At 35.6% G+C, this 24,983-nt stretch overlaps 1 protein-coding gene across 31 annotated transcripts in view; it reads left to right on the top strand.

Annotated features, from left to right (window-relative positions):
* SVIL (supervillin) overlaps positions 1-24,237 on the top strand; it is a 118,706-nt gene extending 94,469 nt beyond the window's left edge. For all 31 annotated transcript variants that reach the window (XM_039344121.1, XM_039344124.1, XM_039344127.1 and 28 more), the window contains 18 exons: positions 838-1,015; positions 1,856-2,028; positions 3,056-3,211; positions 3,972-4,108; positions 4,556-4,703; positions 4,833-4,978; positions 6,720-6,895; positions 7,809-7,950; positions 8,482-8,758; positions 9,257-9,408; positions 11,096-11,201; positions 12,635-12,842; positions 13,890-14,023; positions 14,654-14,809; positions 15,531-15,674; positions 18,136-18,257; positions 21,807-21,962; positions 22,083-24,237. In XM_039344121.1, the coding sequence (XP_039200055.1) occupies positions 838-1,015; positions 1,856-2,028; positions 3,056-3,211; positions 3,972-4,108; positions 4,556-4,703; positions 4,833-4,978; positions 6,720-6,895; positions 7,809-7,950; positions 8,482-8,758; positions 9,257-9,408; positions 11,096-11,201; positions 12,635-12,842; positions 13,890-14,023; positions 14,654-14,809; positions 15,531-15,674; positions 18,136-18,257; positions 21,807-21,962; positions 22,083-22,169 (2,798 nt within the window). In that variant the 3' untranslated portion in view covers positions 22,170-24,237. The remainder of the gene's footprint in view (positions 1-837; positions 1,016-1,855; positions 2,029-3,055; positions 3,212-3,971; positions 4,109-4,555; positions 4,704-4,832; positions 4,979-6,719; positions 6,896-7,808; positions 7,951-8,481; positions 8,759-9,256; positions 9,409-11,095; positions 11,202-12,634; positions 12,843-13,889; positions 14,024-14,653; positions 14,810-15,530; positions 15,675-18,135; positions 18,258-21,806; positions 21,963-22,082) is intronic.
* The last annotated feature ends 746 nt before the right edge of the window (positions 24,238-24,983 follow it).

Here is a 24,983-nt window from a genome sequence, read left to right as displayed (position 1 = left end):
CTGGAATTAGAGAATATATATTTTTAACCATTTTGTTACTAGCCCTTTCCAATCTGGTGTTTTCAAATGTCCCAGGCAACCATTCCCATAATCCCTAATCATTGAGGCTGTGACTGTTAGCAGTTGTCATCTAAAAAAACGGGAAGACATTATATTCACTAGAGAAAATTCTATTCATTACTGCAACTAAATTTTTAAAAAATCTTCTAGGTTGCTTATAAACCTTTGTCTAGCATAATTGACAATAGGAAATTCATGCTCAGGTACCTACTATATATTTCAGATTAAAATATAAGATCAAGCTATCTAGCTCAACAGCTAGTTCTACACTATTGCTGACAAGATACCTTGGCTCTTTTATGACTCGTGAACTTCAACTCCCAGAATTCCTGAGCCAGCATGACTCAGCTTGGAAACCTCTCCCTTTCCCCTCAGCATAGCTGGCTCAGGAATTCTAGGAGTTGAAGTCCACAAGTCATAAAAGAGCCAAGGTTGCCTACCCCTGGTCTATAAGCAGGACATGAAGGAAGTTGCATTGTCCATTCTTTCTTAATGGCATATTGACTGTGAATTTAAAAAATTCATATCATATGAAAACTAACTAGCTAACCGCTGAAAGCCTTTTGTAAACTTTCTATATTTGTCAATTTCTCCTTTATAATTATTTATTAAAACCAACAGTGTTCTTTGTTGTCAATCGGGAGGAATAAGGTATGCTTTTATACCAGTACCAAGTTGACAGACAAACATTAAAATGAATGTTTTTGTAATAGAAATTTTAAAGTCAAAGACTGTATAATAAACAGTATTATTTTATAATCTTAATGTGTTCTGTAGTTGCTGGAATGCAGGAGACTGTCTTGACAGTCACAGGAAAATCTGTGAAAGAAGTAATGAAATTGGATGACGAAGAAACGTTTTCCAAATTTTACCGATGCACGAATTTTCCACCTCCCTCTTTGCCTGTGGAGTTGGATGAAGACTTTGATGCCATATTTAATCTTGATTTGCCAAAGTGAGTAGTTTCCCTTTCATTTCTTTAAAAATAGAGGAAGGGTGAGGATCAAGAATCAGTCATTTCTGAGATAGCATGCTGAAAGTTTGGATTATCGCTTCTATTAACTTCTCTTCTGCATATTTATGTTTGGGATATTTCCAGTTCTTCTTCTTTTGTCTTCCTGCATCTTAGTCGTCATTTGAGTCCAAGAGGTGACAGAAGAATCAAATTTTCACAAAGGAAATGCTAACAATGTTGAAAAATAAAAAGTCCATAGTTTGAAGAAAATGAGATAGAGACAAAATAGTGGTTGTAACATTTTACTAAATTAGTTTTTAGGGAAGTTTCAGCCTAAGTATAACACTTCCATATTTATTCTGTCTTGCTTTTGAGGTTGTCATATCAAATCACAGGATTGAAAAGCAGATGCAAGAAAGAGATTGAATCATCTACCCCTCCTTCCATAAGCATTTACATGTTCCTTTTTCATTGCAGAAGTTATGTCACCACTCACCTTCCACTATTCACAAGGCCAACCTTAAAGCATTATTGTGAGGGGCCTTAATCACTTTATTAAAATGTTACTCTATAGCCCCCTCAGAATGATTTATATGGGGTCATAGCAACTCTAATGTGTTCTGTTGTTTAGGCACAATAAAGCAACTGCTTTAGGCACAAGTGATTATTTGGGCCCAGTTTATCCTCCTCCTAGTTTTGTCTGACAAGCCCTCATGGTTGCCTTTGCTTTTCTGGATGTTGGTTAAGACATTCAGATGTAGCAGTTAGTTGTATTCAGTGCCTTCAATAAAAGCTGATGAAAAAATGGTAGGTTAAGCGGGAAGAACTTTTGCTTTTCAGGTTGATTTCTTCAGTAACAGAGCACAAACGGGCCGTGAGGCCTACACGCAGAGTCCAGGCTTCCAAGAATCCTTTAAAAATGCTAGCAGCAAGAGAGGACATTCTTCATGAATACACGGAGCAGAGATTAAATGTGGCGTTCATGGAGTCAAAGCGGATGAAAGTTGAAAAAAGTAAGTTTAAGATCCCAAACTGCTTTCTGTGTACTTTTATAGATGATTTGTCTATAATATGGTCAAGATTCAGGTACCGTTTGACAAAAACAGCACTATTGTCTCTATTTTCCCATGTCATGATGCTTCTCAGTCATAATGGTAAACCATGGTTCATTTGCTTGATAGCAAGTCATGGAACTTGTTTTTCTATCATTGTTATTTTTTTTATTCCAGTGTTGATGCTGATATTATAGCTCATTTAATCCAGTTTACCAATATAAAATCTTCATTTTTTAGAAAGCAGAAATTGAATCAAAGATTCCATTTGGAATATTAATGGAAAACTATCTTAAATAAAACATTAATAAGATAGGTGCCAATGCCTGGTGCACAAACTCAAAATAGAAGCACAGAAATATATAGATTGTTTTCAATTGTTTATTTCTTATTAAGGTCTACAAGAAAACAACCATATTCAGAGCGTACCAAGGACCCCTCAGAACCTGGATTTCCTGGCTCCTAGTGCAATACCTTCACTGCTACCCCACAATACTTAAGAGATGGAAAGAGAATGAGGATGTAATTTCTCATTTTCTATGAAACAATGTCCTTGGCCAGACAAAAAATTGTGTCTTCTCCCTTTCCACAGAATTGCTAAGACACCTGGATATATGCAAAGCCAAATAACAATTGGAACTGGCCTTGCATATGTTTGAACTTTATTGTTCTTGGTAATATTTAATAATATAATTATCCATTTTTCATATTTATCTTGAAATGTTCCTCCTGGAAATGTGAGGGTCTTCAGACTAGGGAGTAATTTGAGCTCAACCTGTTTTTTGTTGTCTCTTTCAGCAGTATCAGCAAAACTAAAGGCTGGATATGAGCCATGCATGAAAAAAAAGCTAAATAAATATGGAAACGAAACATAATGTCCTTTCTTTGTTTTATGTGTGTGTGTCTGTCTGCTCTTTTATTTTATTTTTATTTTTTGTTTTCTTTTTTTCCTCTTTCTGTCATTTTTTTCTACTTCATCTGTCTTAAGTGTCTGGAAACTCAAATTTCTCAGAAGTAGCACTTGCTGGTTTAGCGAGTAAAGAGAACTTCAGCAATATTAGTCTACGTAGTGTCAATTTGACGGAGCAGAATTCAAACAACAGTGCAGTCCCATACAAGAAGCTGATGCTCTTACAGATCAAAGGTAGATGGAATAAGTACATTTTTTAATTAATCCAAAATGTAACATGTTAAATATTAGGGAGGAGTTTCAATATTTTTTTCAGCTATGGAGAAGATGGGGAGAGGGGAAGAAAAACACCATGTTTAATACATTAATAAATGTACTTGTTATCTAGTAATCATATTCTCTGACAGATAACATTTTTATAAAGCACATTAAAATCTGGCAATAGTAGTAAAAGGAATTTAAAAGTAATTGTTTATTACTTTTACCTTATATTTTTATAAATAACACAAGGCAGCAAACATACCTAATTAATACTCTTTCCTCCTCCTATTTTTCCGAAAACAATGACCCTGTAAGTTGGGCTGAGAGAGAATGACTAGCCCAAAGTCATCCAATTGGTTTTCATGCCTAAAGTGGGACTAGAACTCACAGTCTCCTAGTGATTGGCCCAAAATCACCCAGCAGACTTTCATGCATTAAAATGACCTTTAGGTTTTAAGATTGATATCCTAAGATGACCCCAAGGGCTGCTCGAAATTGTGACATAATTACAATGCAGAAATAGGATAGACAAAGTTTTCTATACTTACTAATTTTGAAAAGTTTGGGATAAAAAAACTTGTCTAGAGCAATTATTTGAGCTCTCCATTTAAATATAAAAACTCTCTCTACTAAATATGAGCAATTTATTCCCAGGTTTCAAAGATTCACTCTTTAGCTCTGAAAGTTCTTTCTAGTCCCTTATTTATTGTTGTATGTATATATATTTTTTTAGGAAGAAGACATGTCCAAACTAGATTAGTTGAACCAAGGGCTTCATCACTTAACAGCGGTGACTGTTTCTTGCTACTCACGCCACAGTTTTGCTTCCTGTGGGTAGGAGAGTTTGCAAACATCATAGAAAAAGCCAAGGTTAGTGCTCTGAAGTTCTGAGACAGCCCAACCCTTGGTTATCTTTATTTTGTTAGGATTGTGGGCTTTTCCAAAAATAATCATGCACAAGATTCTTAATGTCTGTAAACATGGTATGAATCTTGATGGGAAAATTCTTACAGCCCACCACCCCCTTCTGGATTTTTTCCCCCCTGCTAAAAATCATTAGGGAAAAGAGATCTATATTCAAGAAGAAAAATAAGTCTTGAATGACAGGAAGTGCTTTCTGATTCTTGCAGTTAAATGGGCTGTGTTCTCATTAAAATGGAAACAAGGGAACATATCTGTATTTGACACAGTTTCCATCTTTCAGTTTAGTATGTCCCATGAAAATAGCAACAAGTACACATTCATTCTTTTTTGAATAGTTCGATTGTCCCCAAAGCTTAAGCAATCCTATTCAGCTAATGATGTTCAATTTCTTAGGCTTCAGAGCTTGCAGCTTTAATTCAGACAAAGCGAGAACTTGGCTGCAGAGCTCCTTATATACAGACCATAGAAGAAGGCATCAATACTCATACTCATGCAGCCAAAGAATTCTGGAAACTCCTTGGTGGGCAAACAAGCTATCAGGGTAAGAGTAGGTTTGTTTTTGCCATCTCGGTGCATTTTCCTCTTGTAAGAATATTCTTACATTGCTTTTTCTAATCTGCCATCCCTGGGCGGCATTGGTAACATGTTTATTTTGTCTGCCTCTTTCAAGAGGTTGGAAGACCAGAGGAAGATGAGATGTATGAAGCTGCAATAATAGAAACAAATTGCATTTACCGGCTTGTTGATGATAAACTTATTCCTGATGACGACTACTGGGGGAAGATGCCAAAGTGTACATTGCTAAACTCAAAAGAGGTATAGTAAGAGGCATTTTCAGGCTTAAGGGCAGCTGGTGAAAATGAATATACAGGTAATCCTTGAAATGCAACCTTTCGTTTAGTGATTATTCGAAGTTACAATGGCGCTGAAAAAAGTGATTTATGACCTTTTCTCACACAGCACTTTAGCATCCCCATGGTCACATGATCAAAACTCGGATGCTAGGCAACTGCTTCATATTTATGACCGTTGCAGTGTCTCAGGGTCATGTAATCCTCTTTTGAAGCCTTCTGGCAAGCAAAGTCAATAGGGAAGACAGATTTATTTGATAACCGTGTTACTAACAACTTAGCAACAGAAATGTTGGGCTCAATTATGGTCATTAGCTGAGGACTACCTGTATCTTGTTTTCTCACATGCTAAATATTCTTTTCCTCTTTGGGCTCAGAGGTGGTTGTCTTTTTTTTTTCTGGCAAACATAATGTGTATAAACCTAAAAGCTTCCAGTGAATAAGTAAGAAAACGAAGCAGATTGTAATATTTGGGTTTCTAAAGAGAGCCAGTAAGATAGTTACGTCAATAAGCACTATTAAAATGTAATAATTAAACTCATATAATTAAATATACAACAATTAAATATAAAAATTCATGCTTCTTAAACAAAAAAACTAATCTTGTGGTTTTTTTTAATTGAAAGTATATGACTGTGAATGTTCTGACTTGTAGAGAAGGCAGTCAACATGCATTTGTGTAGGAAACTATTAAACAATTGTATCTAAGCTATGCATTACATTTACACAGTTGAATTAATTGTGGGGGGAAAACTTACCCAATACACAACTACATCAACAGCCAGAGGAAATAGAAAAATGCAAAAGTCATATAATTTACCAATACTAAAGTAGAGAGGGATGAAGTAAATTCATATATCAGCTAAGCCATGAAGCATCATATGATTCTGCTTCATTTGCATTTCCATTGTAGAATTTATTTTGTTTTGCAGCAGAAGCAAATGAAATAAATGTCTGTAACATAAAACAAAGTCATCTTAAAATTGCAAAGCAGATATGGTAAAGATACCATGGATAACCAGCTCAAGGAACAGTGTGCTTCCTATAGATTGGCCTCCCTCAGATGTATCATTAAGCAACAGCTTTGTGTTATGAAAACAAGCTTCAGACAGTTTTATTTGTCCTCTTTCGTATCTTTCCATATGAATTTAAGGAGTTTCAAAGCTCTTACTTCAATTTTAAATCAACCACTAGTCATCGTGCTTCTGGTATTCAAACTTACCTTAGGTAATCTTAAATATAGTTTGTTGAAAAAAAATATCCTTCAAATAATAGTATTCAAAACTGGTTTGTTTCATCAAAATACAATGGAGCTTTAATGCTTTGATGCTGTGCTAAATTTTCAATTAGCCTAAAAACAAAATTATTATCTTTATGCCTACTCAGTCTGGCTAAATAAAATGTGGAGAAGGGAAGTGGCCAGTATGGGCATTTTTAATTCATTCCAGTACAGACAAGTGTTTTGTGGCACCTAGTGTAGGACAAATAAGCATGCATTAAAATATTCATCAAAAATTCATAAAATCCTCAGATGAAGACTTTATCAATCAATCTAGAGTTTGTCTTTGTTCTGTATCTTTATTTATAGGGCATTTTAATGATTTCTAACAACTGTTACTGCCTGGCTAAAAAATTAATGTTGTTTCTATATTTCCCCCTGCCCTTTAAAAAAATATTTCTGATTTCCTTGTTCTCTCTCTTTTTAGGTCTTGGTGTTTGACTTTGGTAGTGAAGTATATGTTTGGCATGGGAAAGAGGTCACACTAGCACAAAGGAAAGTTGCCTTCCAGTTAGCCAAACACTTATGGAATGGGACTTTTGACTACGCCAATTGTGACATCAATCCCTTAGATCCTGGTGAATGCAATCCTCTTATTCCAAGGTATCAAACCTAATGACATTGATGATTTGCTATCCTTAGTTAAGAAAAGAAATATGTTAGAATAATAATTTCAATACTATTTTTAAAATTATTGGAAATCCTAGATATTTCTCCCACATGTATCTGTGGGACATATATATTAAAACTGACCTATTATAGGCAGGAACACAGCCTAATTAAAACTAGTACAATTGTCCTTAATTGTAACTCCCAGGCCATCATGTACATGTTGAGTGGAAAAAGCAATTTGGATATGGTGCAAAACTCAGCCAAACTAGATCATCAGAGTTTCAGTCCAGAACACACAAGAAAAGACAGAAAGACCAAGCCAAATTGAGAGAGAGGAAGTTGATTCCAAGAGGCAGGTCATTTCAAGAATAGATTGAAAATAGCTTCTCACAAAATCATAACTAGCAAAGAAATAGTTTCCAGTATAAGATTACCTGCAGATAGGGAGATTTATACAAAGAAGCTTCATAATGCAACCCTAACCCCAGCATAGCTAATATACATATAATTCAGTCCACCTGCAGGATTAAAAGTGACTTTTGGACATATATTTTTACAAGGAGATTTTTCATGCAGTACTGTGCCACTGTACCTTCAGCCCTTCAATTTTCTCTCTGAGATTGAAGTTGTCCTCAGATATCTAGGTCGGAGTCTATAGTCTCAGATTTATGGGGGCGGAGTCTTCCAAGGTCTCTGTTGGCTTCTCTATTATTATTTTTAAAATAGTGATCTGCAATTTTCAAAAATCAAGATTCATTATTGTCAAATTAAGAGCTACATATTTTGGAAAGTCGGTTTATTTAGTTAGTTTTGCTGGACTGGCTTTTCTTTTATAGCATGACATGTTAAATGATGTTGGAACAGTCTATTTATCTATCTTTTTTCTTTTCTTTTTGTCATGCAGAAAAGGACAAGGGCGGCCAGACTGGGCTATTTTTGGCAGACTCACAGAACACAATGAGACAATACTATTTAAAGAAAAATTTCTTGATTGGACTGAATTGAAGAAACTTGCTGAGAGGAATTCCACTGAATTCCCTCAGAAGGTGGAGGACTTTCTTATTTGTTTATAATCATTACATTAGGAATCATTTGATAAATGTATTGCAGATTTCGGCATGAAAGGTATCTTGCTCAAAAAAATCAGCTAGGCAAAAGAAGTTGTTTTAAGTAGATTTATAAACAGCCTAAATTAGTGATTGACCCAGTGAATATATAATTAGGAAACTTTTTCTAATCTAAGCATAGTAATCACTAGATACAATAAATATATAATTGATTGATTTAATTTTTTGTTGTTGGTGGTGATGGTAGTGACATCTTATATAAATAAATGGCATCTTCATGCATGAGACTGTTTATCATTAGAAACCAAGTCCTAATATCTCAGGTAAACTCAGAGAGTAATTGAATTACTTTCAGTTCTTTGGAAATGGAGAGCAGCATGAGTGCATCGTTGATAAAAGCTATCTGTGCATTAGCACTATAATAAGACTTTGGGTTTTATATCATAATGTGAACAATGGACTTTCTGCCTTGCTGCCTAAGACTATAAACTGCTTTGCGTCTTGTTATAGGAAGAAACCAGATCTGACACAAAACCATATGATGTCATGCTCATGGTCCCCGTCCCCCAGGCAACCGTTGGCACTGTCTTGGATGGGATAAATATTGGCCGTGGATATGGTTTCATTGAAGGAGACGATGGGAGACAATTTGAAATTATCACTATCTCTGTGGACGTCTGGCACATCTTGGAATTTGATTATAGTAGGCTTCCTAAACAAAGTATTGGGCAATTTCATGAAGGCGACACATATGTTGTCAAGTGGAAATACCTAGTAAGCACTTCAGGTCAGTGAAATATCTCCGTCTTCTATTATGTCTTAAGCTTCTATAAATGAAGTGCTTGAATAAGGTAAAGAATTCACTATATCGCATGATAAATGTAGCTCTATAAGGCCATCAGGAGTTGATTATGGAGTTTACCATGTTAATTTATAGAAAATGCTTTGCTTCTGAGGCAGAAAACAAATTATGAGTGTACATTTCTCTATGTGATGTCATATATGTGTGTGTAGGTATGTTTGTGATAATGTATGCACAAATTAACATAGATCTATACATAAAAACCTGCACATTTTTAATAAGACATGATTGGCATGCATAACACCACAATCATAATGAATTTGTTTCAAGTGATGCTGATCAATCTCCAAAAGATTTTTGTCTGTCTGAATATTTATCTTCCAGTACTTTTTAACAGCATATTGGACTGTTTTCATATAATGTTTGCTAGTGCTGCTTTGGGTGTGAGTTCTAAGCTACAACCTGTTTGTTTTGATTTTGCAGTTGGAAGCAGACAAAAGGGAGATTTACAGACGAGGGTCGTTGGCAAAGAGAAATGTGTATATTTCTTTTGGCAAGGGAGACATTCTACTGTCAGTGAGAAGGGGACTTCGGCCTTGATGACCGTGGAACTTGATGAAGAAAGAGGAGCTCAGGTGAAGAAAGCAGAGGACTGGCAGAATAATAGGTTTTTCGAGTCTGGTGTCTCCAGCTTCACTCTTTGAAACAGAGCATATTGCCAATCCATCTAACGCAGGAGTCCCCAATCCCCAGTCCATGAACCAGTATTGGGCCACGGTAGGCCAGCAACCAGTCCACACAAACAAGCAAAGCCTGATCTATGGGATGCAGGCATACACACAACCACACACCCTCTGGTCCACGGAAAAACCCCTCTCCCCAGAACCGGTCCTGGTGCCCAAAAGGGTGGGGATCTCTAATCTAATGTGTATAGGCTTCCTTGTCCTTAATAACACAGGACAACTTACAGAAATGTAATAAAACAATCCTGAAAAAAAACACATAGTAAATTGATAAGGATCAATATCAATATTAAAATTAGTGGGTGGATAAGTATACTTTTAACTTCTTCCTAATGTGTAAGCTCCTAAACAAGGGAGGCTTGTTTTAACTCCACTAGGAATTTATTTCTTATTTTGGAAAAAATACCAGGGATGGACAATCTCTAAGTCATAAATGGCCACCAAATCGTCTTTTAGTACCCTTCTAACCCCAACTGCAAAATATTAGCAGATTTCCCATCATTTTGAGATTGTAGTAGAAGCTTTAAAAAAATTGTTAACCTTTTAAAAAAAAACTAAGAAAAATGATGGACAAGTTAGGTGACATGCCCGTATGTATGTAGCCCCATTCGATCCAAGCCCTCAGCAAAAATATTTTGAGATAGACCCAGCCATCAAAAGCTTGCCCACTCCCAACTTGGGCAGAATCCTTTATACATAGTGGTTGGGTCTCCATTGTTCTTGAGTTTCATCAAAGAGAATAAGGACCAATTCAACTGACTCCAACATTAGGACCAATTTAAATTTCAGAAATGTGTGAAACGTACATCACATTTTCAGAGCAGATAATAATAAATAGTAAGAATAACCCTATGGTTTGAAAAAAAGTTTGGCAGACTTAATTTACTGAACATATGGACTTGCATACTTGTATTGTTCTGCAGTTTGGACAATAGGTCAATGACAGAACTCTTTTTTTCTGTGCTAAAGAACCCCGGTTCAGTTGCCAGTCTCCCGGTAAGGATAGGAACAATTCTCACCTGAAACTGTAGAGAACCACTGAAATCCAATTTATTATAAACAATACCTAATTAAACAGATTGTCTGGGATGATGAAATGCAACTTCCTATGCGGAATAGTTTTGTGGGAACAGCTCTGTTGCCAGGAAACATAACTATAAAAGCAAAGGATTTGCCAGCACTTTTTTCTTGCTGTAGTATCAGTCCAGGTTCTCACTAGAAGGAAACTTTTTCAAGGGAATCTGCTATAACTGCTCAGAATTTGGGCAGTTCTAAAAGTGATATAAAGAATGCATGAAAACTAGCTTGCTCATTATTAATGTACATCAATTAATACTATATTGGATAATTATAATTACACACGTGGCCTACCAAAGTAGCACATGAAAGGATTTAATGGGGTTAGTATTAGTATTCTAATGGGGCTGCCACAAATAAGGCCTGTTTTTTGTTAACCTTTTTTAGTTCAGACATTCTGTGCAAAGCCCGTAATATAGAAAAGTCCGCATGTTGCTTTCAGTACAATTTTACTGTGGTCTTGCACAAATCTTAATGTGTTGTGATTTTTAATTTTTTTCAGGTGCAAGTTCTTCAAGGAAAAGAGCCTCCATGTTTTCTTCAATGTTTTCAAGGTGGAATGATTGTTCATACAGGAAGAAGGGAAGAGGAAGAAGAAAATACACAAAGTAAAAATAGCTTCTAGTTGCCAAAATTTGCAGGGAAAGAAAAGTGATCTTGTGTGATAAATAAACCTGAATGTAATCTTTTTGCCATTTTATTTAGTGTAAATGCTACTTCAGTAGCCATTACAGGTGGTCCTCATTTTGCAATCACAATTGAAGCCAGCAATGCAGTCATTAAGTGAAGCAGTCACTAAGTGAAATAGTGACCGTGCTTATTATTTTAATTCAGCCTTCCTTTACAGACCTGCAAAGTTGGTAAATAGGAGGATTGATCCTAAAGTTACTTTTTCATCACCATCTAAACTGTGAGCAGTTGTTATATGAACCAGTTACTAAACAAGGACTACCTGTAAAATTGAGAGTTAGCTTTTGAAAATGCAATAATATTCGGCAAATTCAATACATTTGAGCATGTGTGAAATGTTGCCTTTTTAATAACTGACCAACCATAGCAATGAAGGATTGATAGAATGAAGAAGAAAAAATGATAATCTAGATTGATGGTATAGTGATTCTTTCCAGCCAAAAATATCCCAACTTCAAAGCAAGGAAAAGCTCAGGCCTTGGTCATCTCGTGTCTGCACTACTGCAACTAATTCTACATGGGGCTACTCTGGAACAGTACTTGGAAGTTATAGTTGGCAGAGAATGCAGCAGTGTGGACAGTTTGGGAGCCCCTATGGTGGCCCAATTAATCCCCAGGTACTGGTTGCCCATTTGCTTCCAGGTTCAGTTCAAGGTATTTTTCAAAGCACTTTATGGCAAGGATCCAGGTTAATTGAGGAACCATTTCATTTCAGTCGGTTTGGCCCACTCTCCCATATGATCAAAACTGGCATGTTGCATGCCCCATCAGTCAAGGAATTCCAACTGGTGGGGTCAAGGAGACTGTGGCTCTGCGCTCCTGTGCCACGAAAGATGAGATCTTGCCCCACACTCTTGGCTTTGTAGTCCAATGAGGCATTTCAGGCTGGAGGTAGTTAGTGGATTAAATGAAGACTTCACCTCTACCCCACTGTATATTGCTGCTTTCTTGGCTATTTCATGGCAATATTTATTGTTTTGATACTGCCATTTAGCAGTAATATAAATTCAATAAATAAATAAGGAAAAGTTCCCTTATAAACATGTGAATAAGCCACTGCCAGTCAGTGGATAAACAGTGTTGAAATAAGTAACCCTATGCTTGATTCAGTATAACGTAACTTACTGAACTTTAACCTCTACTTTTATGACACCCTGATAGTTTGTTCAGATAGGAGATCATTATTGTGGAATTGGCACATCTACAATCAAGGTGCAAAGAAAGAAAAATGCAGATTCATTACATAAACAGTTTCTACTGATTTTAGTTTGTCCAAGAGAAATTTGTAGATTAATTTATAAGCCAATTTGATAGGTGAATAATAAATCTGTGTCTTTAATGTCTGCTGCAGGTGATTGGCGACTGTATTGCGTTCGAGGAGAAGTTCCTGTTGAAGGGAACTTGCTTGAAGTAGCCTGCCACTGCAGCAGCCTGAGATCTAGGACTTCAATGATTGTTCTCAATATCAACAAAGCCCTTATTTATTTGTGGCATGGATGCAAAGCCCAGCCACATACGAAGGAAGTAGGAAGAACAGCGTCCAACAAAATAAAAGAACAGTAAGTAGAAAAACCATTGCTCTATAGTTACTTTTGTAGAACTCATACTTATCAACTCTAGCAGGGGATGAAAAATAATTATGCACTAGGGTAGTATTTAAAATTATGCTACTTATGTAAGAGATTTCTAAACTGGCTTCAAATATTTTTCCACTTCACTATACAGATATGACTTCATATACATATATAATTAAAATTAAAAATAGCAAAGTCAATAAACCCTTCTATATCATCTTTATTCATTGCCATTGCTCCAAGAAATTCAAGATGTTTATACTGTACCTGAATTTAATGTTCCATTTAGCTTCTCAACAATCCCATGAAATGGGTCAGGCTGAAGTCTTCTCACCAGCTAATGGAGAATTTGAGCCTTAATCTTCCCAATTGTAGTCCATTGTTCTTTAAGCTTTAACACTTTTTAACTCTGTAATTGTCTTATTACTAATGGTGGGGAGAAGTTGAATTAAGTAAAGCTTTTCCCTATCTGTTTCTTTAAACTGGAACTCATCTAGATTTTGAATGAATAAAAATGTTTTTCTTTTCATACGATGAATAATTACTTTATAGCATTTATTGGCTGCCACAAATTTTGCTGTTCACTAACAAATTGATTAAAAACAAATTATATCCAACTTTTGAAGTCTTTCTATTAACATTTAATAGTTGTGAGGATTTTATCGAAGTTCTATATTCAGAAGTCAGTCCAGCATTATAAAAGAAGAGCAGTATTCACAATTCGTTAGAGGGCTTTGCAGCAGCATCTGATTGAACACTTTAGAGACCTGACTGCTGGACCTTGGGAATGACTCAGAAGGACTGCATTTTTGTCCTTAAATTGGAAAACCAATACAGCCTATGTGGTTAAATGTGCATCACTTGCAAAATGGAACATATGTCCTTTTATGAAAAGAGATAAGAGAAATGATGAAGCTTAGCAAGAGTTTTTCCTGAGTTCCTCCTTAGATTTCTCTCAAAATGATTGGTTCTTGGTATGAATTATGCTACATTACTAATTCTGAATCTAACGGACTGATAATTGCATTGTAGATGTCCGTTGGAAGCAGGATTGCACAGTAGTAGCAAAGTGACAATACATGAATATGATGAAGGAACAGAGCCAATGGGATTCTGGGATGCCTTAGGAAGAAGAGACCGAAAAGCCTATGACTGCATGTTGCAAGGTAGGGTTAGGGTTGTTTTCTTGGGATGTCTTTAAGATGGCCAAGATCTTTTAAGTCTCATTAGCCTTTTTAAAAATCAGTATCTGTCAAAACTTAGGAATGTGATCAAAATGTATTGGATCATATTTTTATATAAAGTGTTTTTACTGAACCCAAGCAATATCTTGACTGGAAAGAAAGTATTGTTCGATTTTTACAGATCTCCATAGGTTGAAATTTAAAAAATTAAAAATCTGCAAATCAAAATGAATGTATTGAAGTAAAATAAGTACATTAGGGAGGAGAACCTATAAAATCCGTATGTTATAGAAATTTATATATAAAAATAGATAGGAGTTTTCATAAGACTTTCTGAAAAAAAAGGAAACTAATGTGGGAATCAACTGATCTGTTTCATAAAAGAAAGTATATCAATGTATTATATCCATATTAAGTTATTTAAAAAGCTACTCTTTGCAAAGAAGTACAATGAAAGTAAGGCAGTCAGATTATGTTTTCAAGAACTTACATCTACATTAATCCTATTCACCTATTGCCATTATTCATTTTTATAAGATTTGGGCAGAAAAAAATGTAACATCCATATTGTATGTACTTTTCTAATTTAAACATCTTGTTTTCTTTTTAAAGATCCTGGAAAGTTTAATTTTACACCTCGCCTATTTATCTTTGGAAGTTCATCAGGAGAATTTTCAGCCACTGAGTATATTTATCCATCAAGAGACCCTTCTGTGGTTAATTCCATGCCCTTCCTTCAGGAAGACCTCTACACAGCCCCTCAGCCAGGTAAGATGGCTGGTAGAGTACAGGAATAGGGAACTATAGCCGTTTTATGCGCTGTGGACTTTATACTGTCTCAGGAATTCTGGAAGTTGAAGTCCACAAGTCATAAAAGGACCATAGTTTCCCATATCTGGGGTACAGGATTAATAATGATATGAAATTATATATGTTAAACATCTGAAAATCCTTGTTTCTAGAAAGATGCTTTTGTTTAGATGTGAAAACAATGAAAAATATGTGTGTAATAGCATGCCAAGTATTATTTTCCTTGCCTTTGTACCATACATTATTTGTGAATGGTTTATATATTTATATTTATATTCCTAACATAGAGAACCAAAACTTACAGTAACAGGCAAAATGACAGTTCTCTAAAGAATTTCTTCTGAGACTTCCAAGGAGAAATCACTATTCCACTTTAGGAAAGGCAGCTAATTTCCTGCAAAGGCGAGGATAGCAGTTATGCAATAACAAAAAAAATGTCCATCTTATGTAAGACAATGTGGAGAGGCTGTTCATCCTCTCAACTCCTTTTCATATTGCTGCAGAATCCCATTTGATATTATTTCCAAAGTAAAGGTTGTCTTGCCCCAGATACTTAGAGAACTTATAAATGTGCAGATGATATATATATCTATTTTGGATTAGGTCATCTGAAATCTTTGTGTGTAGTCTTTAGAATACCTGTGCCATTTGAAAAATAACACTGATTTAATCTGTGCAGTTCTCTTCCTTGTTGACAATCACCACGAAGTATACCTCTGGCAAGGTTGGTGGCCAGTCGAAAACAAAATCGCAGGATCTGCCCGAATCCGGTGGGCTTCAGATAGGAAATGTGCCATGGAGACTGTCCTACAGTACTGTAAAGGTAATAATAAATACAGGCATGTTTGAAATGGTGCTGATGCAGCCAGGAAGAGAGAAAAATGGGCAGCCAAAAATAGTTTCATCAAGGTGGAGTTTGCTAATGATGTGGAGGCAGGAATGGGGAACATGCACCATGAAACAATCTCCTTAATTCCTAATCTTCAAATATTAAGGCTGGGAGTTCTGACTTCTGAGAATGGTGAATGTATGCTGGAGGACACAAGGGGTACAGTATATACAGCAATGAACCAGATTTAGATTGCTGTGTGAGCTGGAGTAGAGTGTACTTCTGAAGATTTCTATCCCTAAGAGGTAGTCCTAACCATTCCAGTAAGTTCTCAGTAATCTTCCTAAAACATTGGCAGGATTAAGAATAGCCTAGAGTTCTTGACATTTCAGACATTTCTGAAAGTTTATTCTAGCATTATCAATTTCTGGAACCCTTGAATGGGAGAAATTTCTAATCCTATTAATACTTTTTTTGAGACTAATCATCAAGACTGAATTATGCAGATAAGTGTTGGGAATCATACATTACTTTCAAAAATTGCCCTGGACATGAAGAATAGAAATGGAATGGAATGGAATGGAATGGAATAGAATAGAATAGAATAGAATAGAATAGAATAGAATAGAATAGAATAGAATAGAATAGAATAGAATAGAATAGAATAGAATAATAACTTTATTGTCACTTTGAATGTACAGTAATTGGCACACATTAAAATAAAGTTTTGTTGCACACAACTCTCAAAGGGTCATCACCTCCAATATAGGCTACCTATATATGACAAAAATAAATAAATACAGAATTGTGCATATACTCACTTATATTATGTGACACAGAGAAACAACACAGTCTAGTTTGGGTTATGTATACATGTGCAAAGGGAAGAAAAACAAATCTTGCGAGTTTACCAGAGGGATGGCATAGGGAACAAAGCTATTACAGAATAGGATAGTCCTGCTAGAAATACTCTGAAACCTCCTCCCAGAGGGGAGCAACAGAAACGGTAAAGTGGGTGTGTGGGGTCTTTAACAATGCTTTGAGCTCTAAGCACACAGCGCTTATAAGCACATCCTGAATACAAGGGAGCGAACTTCCTATGATCTTCCCTGCTGCCCTTATCAATCTCTGTATGGAGCTTCTATCTGAGGCTCTGCTGCCCCCAAACCAGACAGTGATGCAGCTTGTTAAAACATTCTCAATTGTGCCTATGTAAAAAGTGGGTAGGACAGAAGGAGAAAGATGTGCTCCCCTCATACGATGCAGGAAATGCTGATGCTGGTTTGCACGATTCACTAAGGATGACGTGTGAAGACACCAAATGAATAGCCAAATGAATTTTAGCAGAACTGCATATCAAAATAGAAAACATAATGGAGTTATAGAATATTCCCTGCTGGATTCAAGGACCTTCCTTAGCTATATGTGAACACCAGGTTACTTTTCATTAATCATAAAAATTAAATGCAAATTCAAATGAATTGTTACTAGCTAACTGCTACTTAACACAATATATAATGTGACATTTCATGTTTAAAAAAAACCCCTAACAAATGCCACATTAACATTTGTATCATTTTTACAACAAAATGGTAATTATTCGAGTATTATCATATCTAGAAAAAAAAGAAAAAACATCTTTCCTGATGAGTGTAAAAGGTTTTAGCATTACATGTTGTTCAAAAAATCTTGAATTATGATATAAGGGAACGACATCTGTAAATATTTATCTGTAACAAAGTATAATAAATTACAGCATTTTACTTATGTAATGTTGTGCCATAGAATCACATTTATTATATTTATTTTTTATTTTTCATCCAAGCATCTCAACCCTTCATGTATTGAATTTCCTAAATGATTGGTTATCTAGATCCTTGAAATTTAGCATATAAAGTGTTCTGAAACATGAACATTACTTTTTAAATAATAATAACAAAATCTCACAAACTGATTATCTACAATGTCCTGATTGAGTTGCCAAAATCATACATTGGAAGTTTTGCCAAAAGTTTGGGTTCAAATGCCACAAGAATTACCGGGAACACCAGATTGACAAAGTTCTTGAAAATGAGCAAGTTAAGATCCTATGAGTCTTTTGAATCCAAACAGATACAACTGGCCCACAACATGCCTGACATCACTACTGTGGAAAAGAAAAAAGTCTGGTTCATTGATATTGCAATACCAGATGATGCACGAATTAAGGAGAAACAGCTAGAAAAAAATAACAAAATATTATGATCTGCAAATTGAGGAGGAAGAAATCAATGATTGTACAAATAGTAATAGGAACCCTTGGAGCAATACCCAAAGAGTTGCCTAGATACATGGAAATTTTGAACTTATCAGACCTGAATATTCTGATTTTGCAAAAAAAAAAAATCACCTTACTAGGAATTGTAGTAAGTAATTAATTTATTTTGTGTATTAACACTTTTTTCTTAATGTATAGGAAAGAACGTGAAGAATCCTCCTAAATCTTATCTAATCCATGCTGGTCTTGAGCCTTTGACATTTACTAATATGTTTCCCAGCTGGGAACACAGAGATGACATTGCTGAAATCACCGAAATGGTAAATGAACTTTTCTGTTCAACTTTCTCAGTTTTCTAATCTGCATTTGGACATGCTAGAACATCATGGTAGGTTAATCCAGGGGATTAACCTGGATAGGGTATTTGAAGCTTTTCAGGGCAGTGAGTTTAAAACAATAGGGAGGAGATGTATTCCAACTGATGTTTTATTACCTATTCATTAATTTTCCAAGCCTCAAGGAAATATTTTAGTGATAAAATAACAATGGACTAAAAGCCTATTAAATTGTGGGCCAGGAGCTACTCCTTATCTTTCTCAGGAAATGGATTTGTTGTTTGTGGAAAAACTGGAGTTTGCGAAAGTTGCACCTTTTTCCTTGTGATATAATAGAATGCTTTATTTAGAAATATGAAGGCTAAAATAAAAATTTAAGATAACTACAAAAGAATATTAATTTGTAAATAAAGTATGAAACTTAAGACTGAGCCAATTAAAGAGAATCTGATGCCAGAGATCTTTTTATAGAATCATAAAATGTAAGGATTCTTTGAGATCATCTCGAACAACCCCCTGCAAAGATTAAAAAAAATAAACACTATTGCTGAATCCCTGACAGATGGTCTTCCAGCCTTTCTTTAAACATCTCCAGCAAAAGGATGTCCTCCCTTTTCAAGGCCATCTATCAGACAGCTATTACAGTAGAAAATTCTGTTTGTCCAATCAAAATCTGCTTCCTTGTAATATAGATCCAACTATTCTTTTCCTTTATTCTGGAATAATTAAGCAAGTCAAGTGTTATTTTCACCCCTTCAAATATTTGAAGACAGCTATCATGTCTTTTCACAAATTTCTTTTTTCCAGATTAAACATAGCTAGTGTTTCCAACTATTCTCTGTAAATGTTTCCTCTGTTACCATATTTCTTTCTGGTAGCCCAGTTTGTCAAGGCTCACCCTAAAATATGACACTAGAGCCAGGATACAATATTTTAGATGTGGTCTGATCTGTGCAGAATAGAAAGAAACACTTTTTTTTGATCCTGACGTAAAATCTTGGTTTATACAGCGTAGGATATTGTTACTTTTTTTTTTCGCTTGTGTAAAAGTGTTGGCTCCTGCTCAGGTATGAAGCACCCCGACTCATTGATTCTTTGACTGATCAGTCTCACATTTATGTCTCTGGCTTTCTTGATCCAAATATAGGATGATGCATTTGTTTCTATTGAAATTCACATTGCTGCTTTCTGCCTATTATACAGTATATTTTTAATGTTCAATCTAAGCATTTATAAATATGTTGAATGGGATAGGATGTGAAATTGAGCCCTGTGATAGGCCACCCAATCGTTTCTTCTAATTTGATTCAGAGCCATTGATGTACATTTGCTGAGTAGGATTGTTTAACAATTTTACTTCCATATAATGGCAGTATAGTCCAGCTTATTCTTCTTTATTAGGATAGCACGGGAGACTTTGTTGAATGCTTTGGTGAACTCAAGATATGCTTGTGCCCATTGCACTTGTATGTTTAGTTAACTGATCAGTATTTTTTTAAAAAAATAACATTAGGTTGGTTTGGCATATAAAACATTATTCTTGATAAAGCAATATTTGCATTTGCCAAGCAAGCTCTTGTCCTATTAAATATTCAAAGAATAACTAGTAAGAAAAAGCTTATTAAACCCCAGTAAATATTTAGCTCATTTGAAGAGTTTCCTAAAAGTTTAAAAGATTCCCTGAGCAAGAACAAGTTTTCAGAGAAAATTGAGCAAAATATGGAGAAATGTAAGCAAGAAAACTTTCCTCATTAGACTTTCAGGGAGGCAAAAATACCTCAAAGCAGAAAAGAACAGAAAATTTACTGGTCTCTGGTTTGTCTTGTGTTTGGAAAGTCCACAAACAATTCTACATCGATTTATTTTTGAACCCAAATCTTATTAATTTTCATTCTTTATTAATTTTCATTTTTCCCAGTATCCTCATTGTTCCCTCTTGCTTAAATTCCTTTACTAGTAGTTAGAAATCATACATTTCTCTGTTTAAATGTTCTCATTTTGTCATGTGACTTAAAAGTTTGTCTAAAAATGACCAGCCAATAGTGGAAAATTACCGAACATTGTAAGGAATGTCTTACGGCATTCAGCAAAACTGGAGATTGGGAATGAGTGATTCACAATGTTGTCTCTTTACAAGATCAGTAACTTGGAGGCTTTGTACAGATCTGCTAATCTTCCACATGCCTAGTGGTTGCCAATTTTATCACAGACAATATAGAAGAGATTGGGAGGAGGCTGAAAAAGAAACAGGAGGAACTCTAGACATAAGCCATCGATAGATTGCACCATTTTTAATAGCTAATCTCCAACATGGTAGCAAGGCAGGGTTGCCAAAAGCCTAGTAGAAAAAGATATAAGACTAATAAAAGAGAGCTGGAGGTTCCTAGTGCAGACCTTATCCTTAATTTTTGCATTAAATTTCTTATTGACTTTGATATTGTCATGATATTGACACACCTTCAATGTGTCCTTTTTGACCCTACAGGTCCCATCCAATATTGCTACCTTATATCATCTGTCTCTGATAGCTTTCTATAACAGGGGTCCCCAACTCCCAGGCCATGCAAATGGCGAGCGCACACGTAAGTGTGTGAATTTCCACACATGGTGCATGGGAAACCATGTCCTCTCTCCCCTCCCCCATCATCATTACTGCCACCAATGCTGCCAGTCCATAGAGCCAAAAAGGTTGGGGACCATTGATCTATGCATACCATAGGCAGAGAGAAAGTCAGCTGAAGCTTCCTAATACAAAATATAAAGGGGTTGAGACTGACTCATATATCTCCCCTCCCCAACCAATATATATTGAAAAACAGTGTACAATGACCTGCTATATACCACTGATATCTAGGAAGTAGGCTAGAACCAAAAGTAAATAAAAAGAGAGGGAGAATAGAAGAAATAATGCATACTTTACAGTATACAACCTTTTCCAACTATAGATATATTGGAGATATTGGATTAGAATTCTAAGAACTAAGTGTTATAGAAGATCTGTTGCTTGATATATGTGGTAATATGGGAAACAGGTTGCTGGACAAATCATTGCAAAATCTGGCCTAGAGTACGCAAGATTTGCTCATCCGATTAATAGACACAAAGATATGAAGTTGATGGGCAGCAGGTAGAGCAGGAGAATCAGTAAAAGAATAGGCAGCTTCCTATTGAACATGGGATAGAAGCATATAAGAGCATTAGAAAGAAATGGAAATGGTATCTAAGATAGTTAAGAGAAAAAGAAGAAATGTGTTTAAATCTCAGCCCTGGGAAGGGCAAACCACGTCTAAAAATGATGCTAACCCACAGGGACCAGTCCAGACAGTTGCCAAGAGTCAACACTGACTTGATGTAAATAAGCAAGTAAATAAACAAACAAACAAACTTGATTTCTCTGTAGAGATTACTTGGTTGAATTGAGGCTGCTTCCTTGAAGAATTCAAACTTAGTGTGAAACTGTTTGGTTCAGTTTATTTGTGTTTACTGCTTCTGTTTGGATTATTTTCTTCTGTGATCTCTGATTTTTTTCCTCAGGATGCTGAAGCTTCTAATCAGATCATCCTGGTAGAAGATGTGCTGGCCAAGCTGTGCCAAAAGTTTTATCCACTTGCTGATCTCTTAGCAAGGCCTCTCCCTGAGGGAGTGGACCCCCTTAATCTTGAAATCTACCTTTCAAATGAGGACTTTGAGGTAAACTAGAGGAAATAACTCACTGTTATCTCTCTGCTTTGTATTCCTTTTGTATGTTTGTCTACATTTTTTAATTCTTACATTCTAATCCTTTTCAATGCCTTCTGGTTTTTAATTCAGACTGCATTACAGTTAACTAGAGAAGAATACAACACACTGCCTTCCTGGAAGCAGGTGAACCTCAAAAAGGCAAAAGGGCTTTTCTGAAAGAGCCAGAATTGTCGTCATGGGCTGGAGCTGGAGTGGAACATGACCTGTTGACATTTTCTGCACCTCTTGGCCAAAGTAGTGTGCCCGTTTTCACCCTCAAAAGAAAGATTCTGCCTGAAGTTACTAGGCTCTGCTATCTGTTCTGAAGTCACACCATAATGTAAGTGTGCAAGAAGCATCTTTGGAAGACATTTGGTGGGCAACAACTCCAAAGTGCAGGCCAGATTTAGACATTATGTTTTCTGTACTCTGAACAGGAACTTTTCTGATTGCTGATCCTTTGGCTACCCACACTACGTGTCATTTGGGTTTTGAAAATGCTCTTTTTGTAAAGTGTTATTTTGTTCAAGCTGTGGATTTTCAAAAGGATTTGTATTTATGTAAACGCATAGGAGAAGGATGTATTTAACAATGCAGTTTGTATTATTCATTTTCAATACTTTTGTAAAGAAAGTTCCAGGAAAGTAGCTAGACTTATTATTATCTTGTATTATGGCTGATTTTATGCTCTCTCTCTCTCTCTCTCTCTCCTCTCGCTCTCTCTCTCTCTCTCTCTCTCTCTCTCTCTCTCTCTCTCTCTCTCTCTCTCTCTCTCTCTCTCTCTCTCTCTCTCTCCCTCTCTCCCTCTTCCTCTCCCTCCCTCCCTCCCTCCTTCCCTCATTCTGAGTGTTTTCATTGCAAAAGTATTAGTCTCAGAGCTATTTCAGCTGCTAAACTGAACCAAGAATTATCATAAACATTTCTAGAAAATCTCACTGAATCCAAATTTATATCCCAAAAATGTATAGTGCCTTGTTTTTTTGTTGTTGTTGATGTACAGTTTATATACCAAAACAATTGGCCTGCTTTTTAAAATGACTCAGAACATACTCTACTTTTATAATAGTAGAAACAAAAAAAACCTCAGTTTATAATAATGTGGCAAACATAAACCATCTTTTGTAATAAAGACTTAAAGCAAGGCTTCAGAATAAATTTTTAGCAATGGACTGGCTCCTTATTCTCTCCTTTGCCATCTTAAGTAGATAACTGGATGGTGCATCTTGATTTATGAATTACTGTGGAAAATGTCTGCATTGCCCTGAGAGCAGACCAGCAAAATGCCTTTAGGAAAAATAAATAAACCCATAGACTCTTTTCATCCATTTTCATGACTAAAACTGTTCTATGCAGGCAATAAAGATTTCTGATTGTACATTTTAAAATGTCATAAGTTAGGGGCTGATCTGTATATAAAAACTGGGTGCCTATGTTACAGATTACCCTGTATACTAAAAGCTCTCTAATTAAATCAAAATGATGTGCCCTCACAACTAGCGGCTTTCATCTCATGGGAGTTGAAGTCCAATAAGATCATGATAATAGAATAAGGTCTTGGCCATTAAGTCCTCTCCCTCAGAGTCAATCTTTATTATGTCTTTTATCACTAATAGTACCACAACTGTGTGGCACATAGAGTCAAGTAACTTTCTAGCTGTTATTTGTAGGGAAAAGGAGGCTAAGGAACAAATATTTTTTTTAGAAAATAGCCTTCAATGAGCAGATAAACATTACTTTCTGGGAATGGTTTAAAATAGCATTGCAATGGAATATATATGAAATATAACATTTTTGGTACTCCAGATTTAGAATATGTGTGATTAACCTAAGTCCCATTAATTTTGATGATCCATAAGCATGATATATGTCTGGATCCAACTCAGACTCTTGTGTCAACTTTTCCTCATATGTAAAGCTGTAAGCATAATTTATTGTGTGTTCAGTAACGCAAATGGTGGCTACATAAATTTAATTTGAAGTTCAGATTCAGTCCATGAAACATCTGGCTAAACCTTGATTCTGGCAAGCTTCTGTGAAATGTCAAACTTGCAAAGGGATTATTTCATTATGAGAAATTAATGAATCCCTATTTCTGTGGCATTAAATTTAGTATTGATTTGAACAAAAGATGTTTGACCACGTTTGTATACTCTGTAAGCCTGTAATGTTTATTCTAATACACAAGATGTTTCTCTCCTTTTTCTCTGCAACATCACAAATAAAGTATTCAATTTTTAGCTTTTAATTTCAGAAAAGTATTCAATAGATTATGATAACTGAAAAAAAATCACCTTTAGACAAGGAAAGTCTATGAGCCATTAAGATAAGTGACATGATGAATTCTTCAGATATTGTTCTTAATCTGATCAAACCAAATGCAGGCAAAGCCTACTGAATTGCCCTATCAAATAAATTTGGAATAGTTTTAAAAACATAAACTTTAAAAAAAGTCTCATACTGCCTGAAGTACTTGACGCCATCAAATACCAACCTTAAAAGGGAATAACTAGAAGTTAAGTACAATGCACTGATATATCTATATTTTGAGGTTAAGCTGTGTGTTTAGGACATTTACCCTAAGTTGCTTGCACTTTTGGTCAGAGTTATTTGCTAGAAAAAGCTTGAGTCATGTTACTGCTTAGAATATTCTATTAGAAAAATTCATACCAGGTTCTACAATTCAGTCATTATGTCCCTGAAGCTTCCTATTTCTATTAGCTTGTGTAATAAGCCCTTAATTCCACTGTAGCACCAACAGTAAAGAATCTAGTGGCTCTTTTAAACTGAGGGGTCTTTGGTGCTCTCTGAGCTTGGTTGTTTTCTTGCAGATGTTTTATTACTCAAACTAGATAACATCAATGCTGCTGGTAGGGAATGGAGAACTCCAGTCCTTACCAGAACTGATTATGTTACCTATTTTGGGTCATGAAATATCTACAAGTAAACAACCAACTCAGGGAGCACCAAGGACCTCTCATTTCAACCCTGAGG

This window comes from Crotalus tigris, unplaced genomic scaffold (genome assembly GCF_016545835.1).
Source record: "Crotalus tigris isolate CLP2741 ecotype Arizona unplaced genomic scaffold, ASM1654583v1 scf7180000017890.1996003, whole genome shotgun sequence".
NCBI classification, from domain to species: Eukaryota; Metazoa; Chordata; class Lepidosauria; order Squamata; family Viperidae; genus Crotalus; species Crotalus tigris.
The sequence above is the reverse complement of the archived record's forward strand: the minus strand, read 5'-3'. Positions and strand labels throughout refer to the sequence as shown.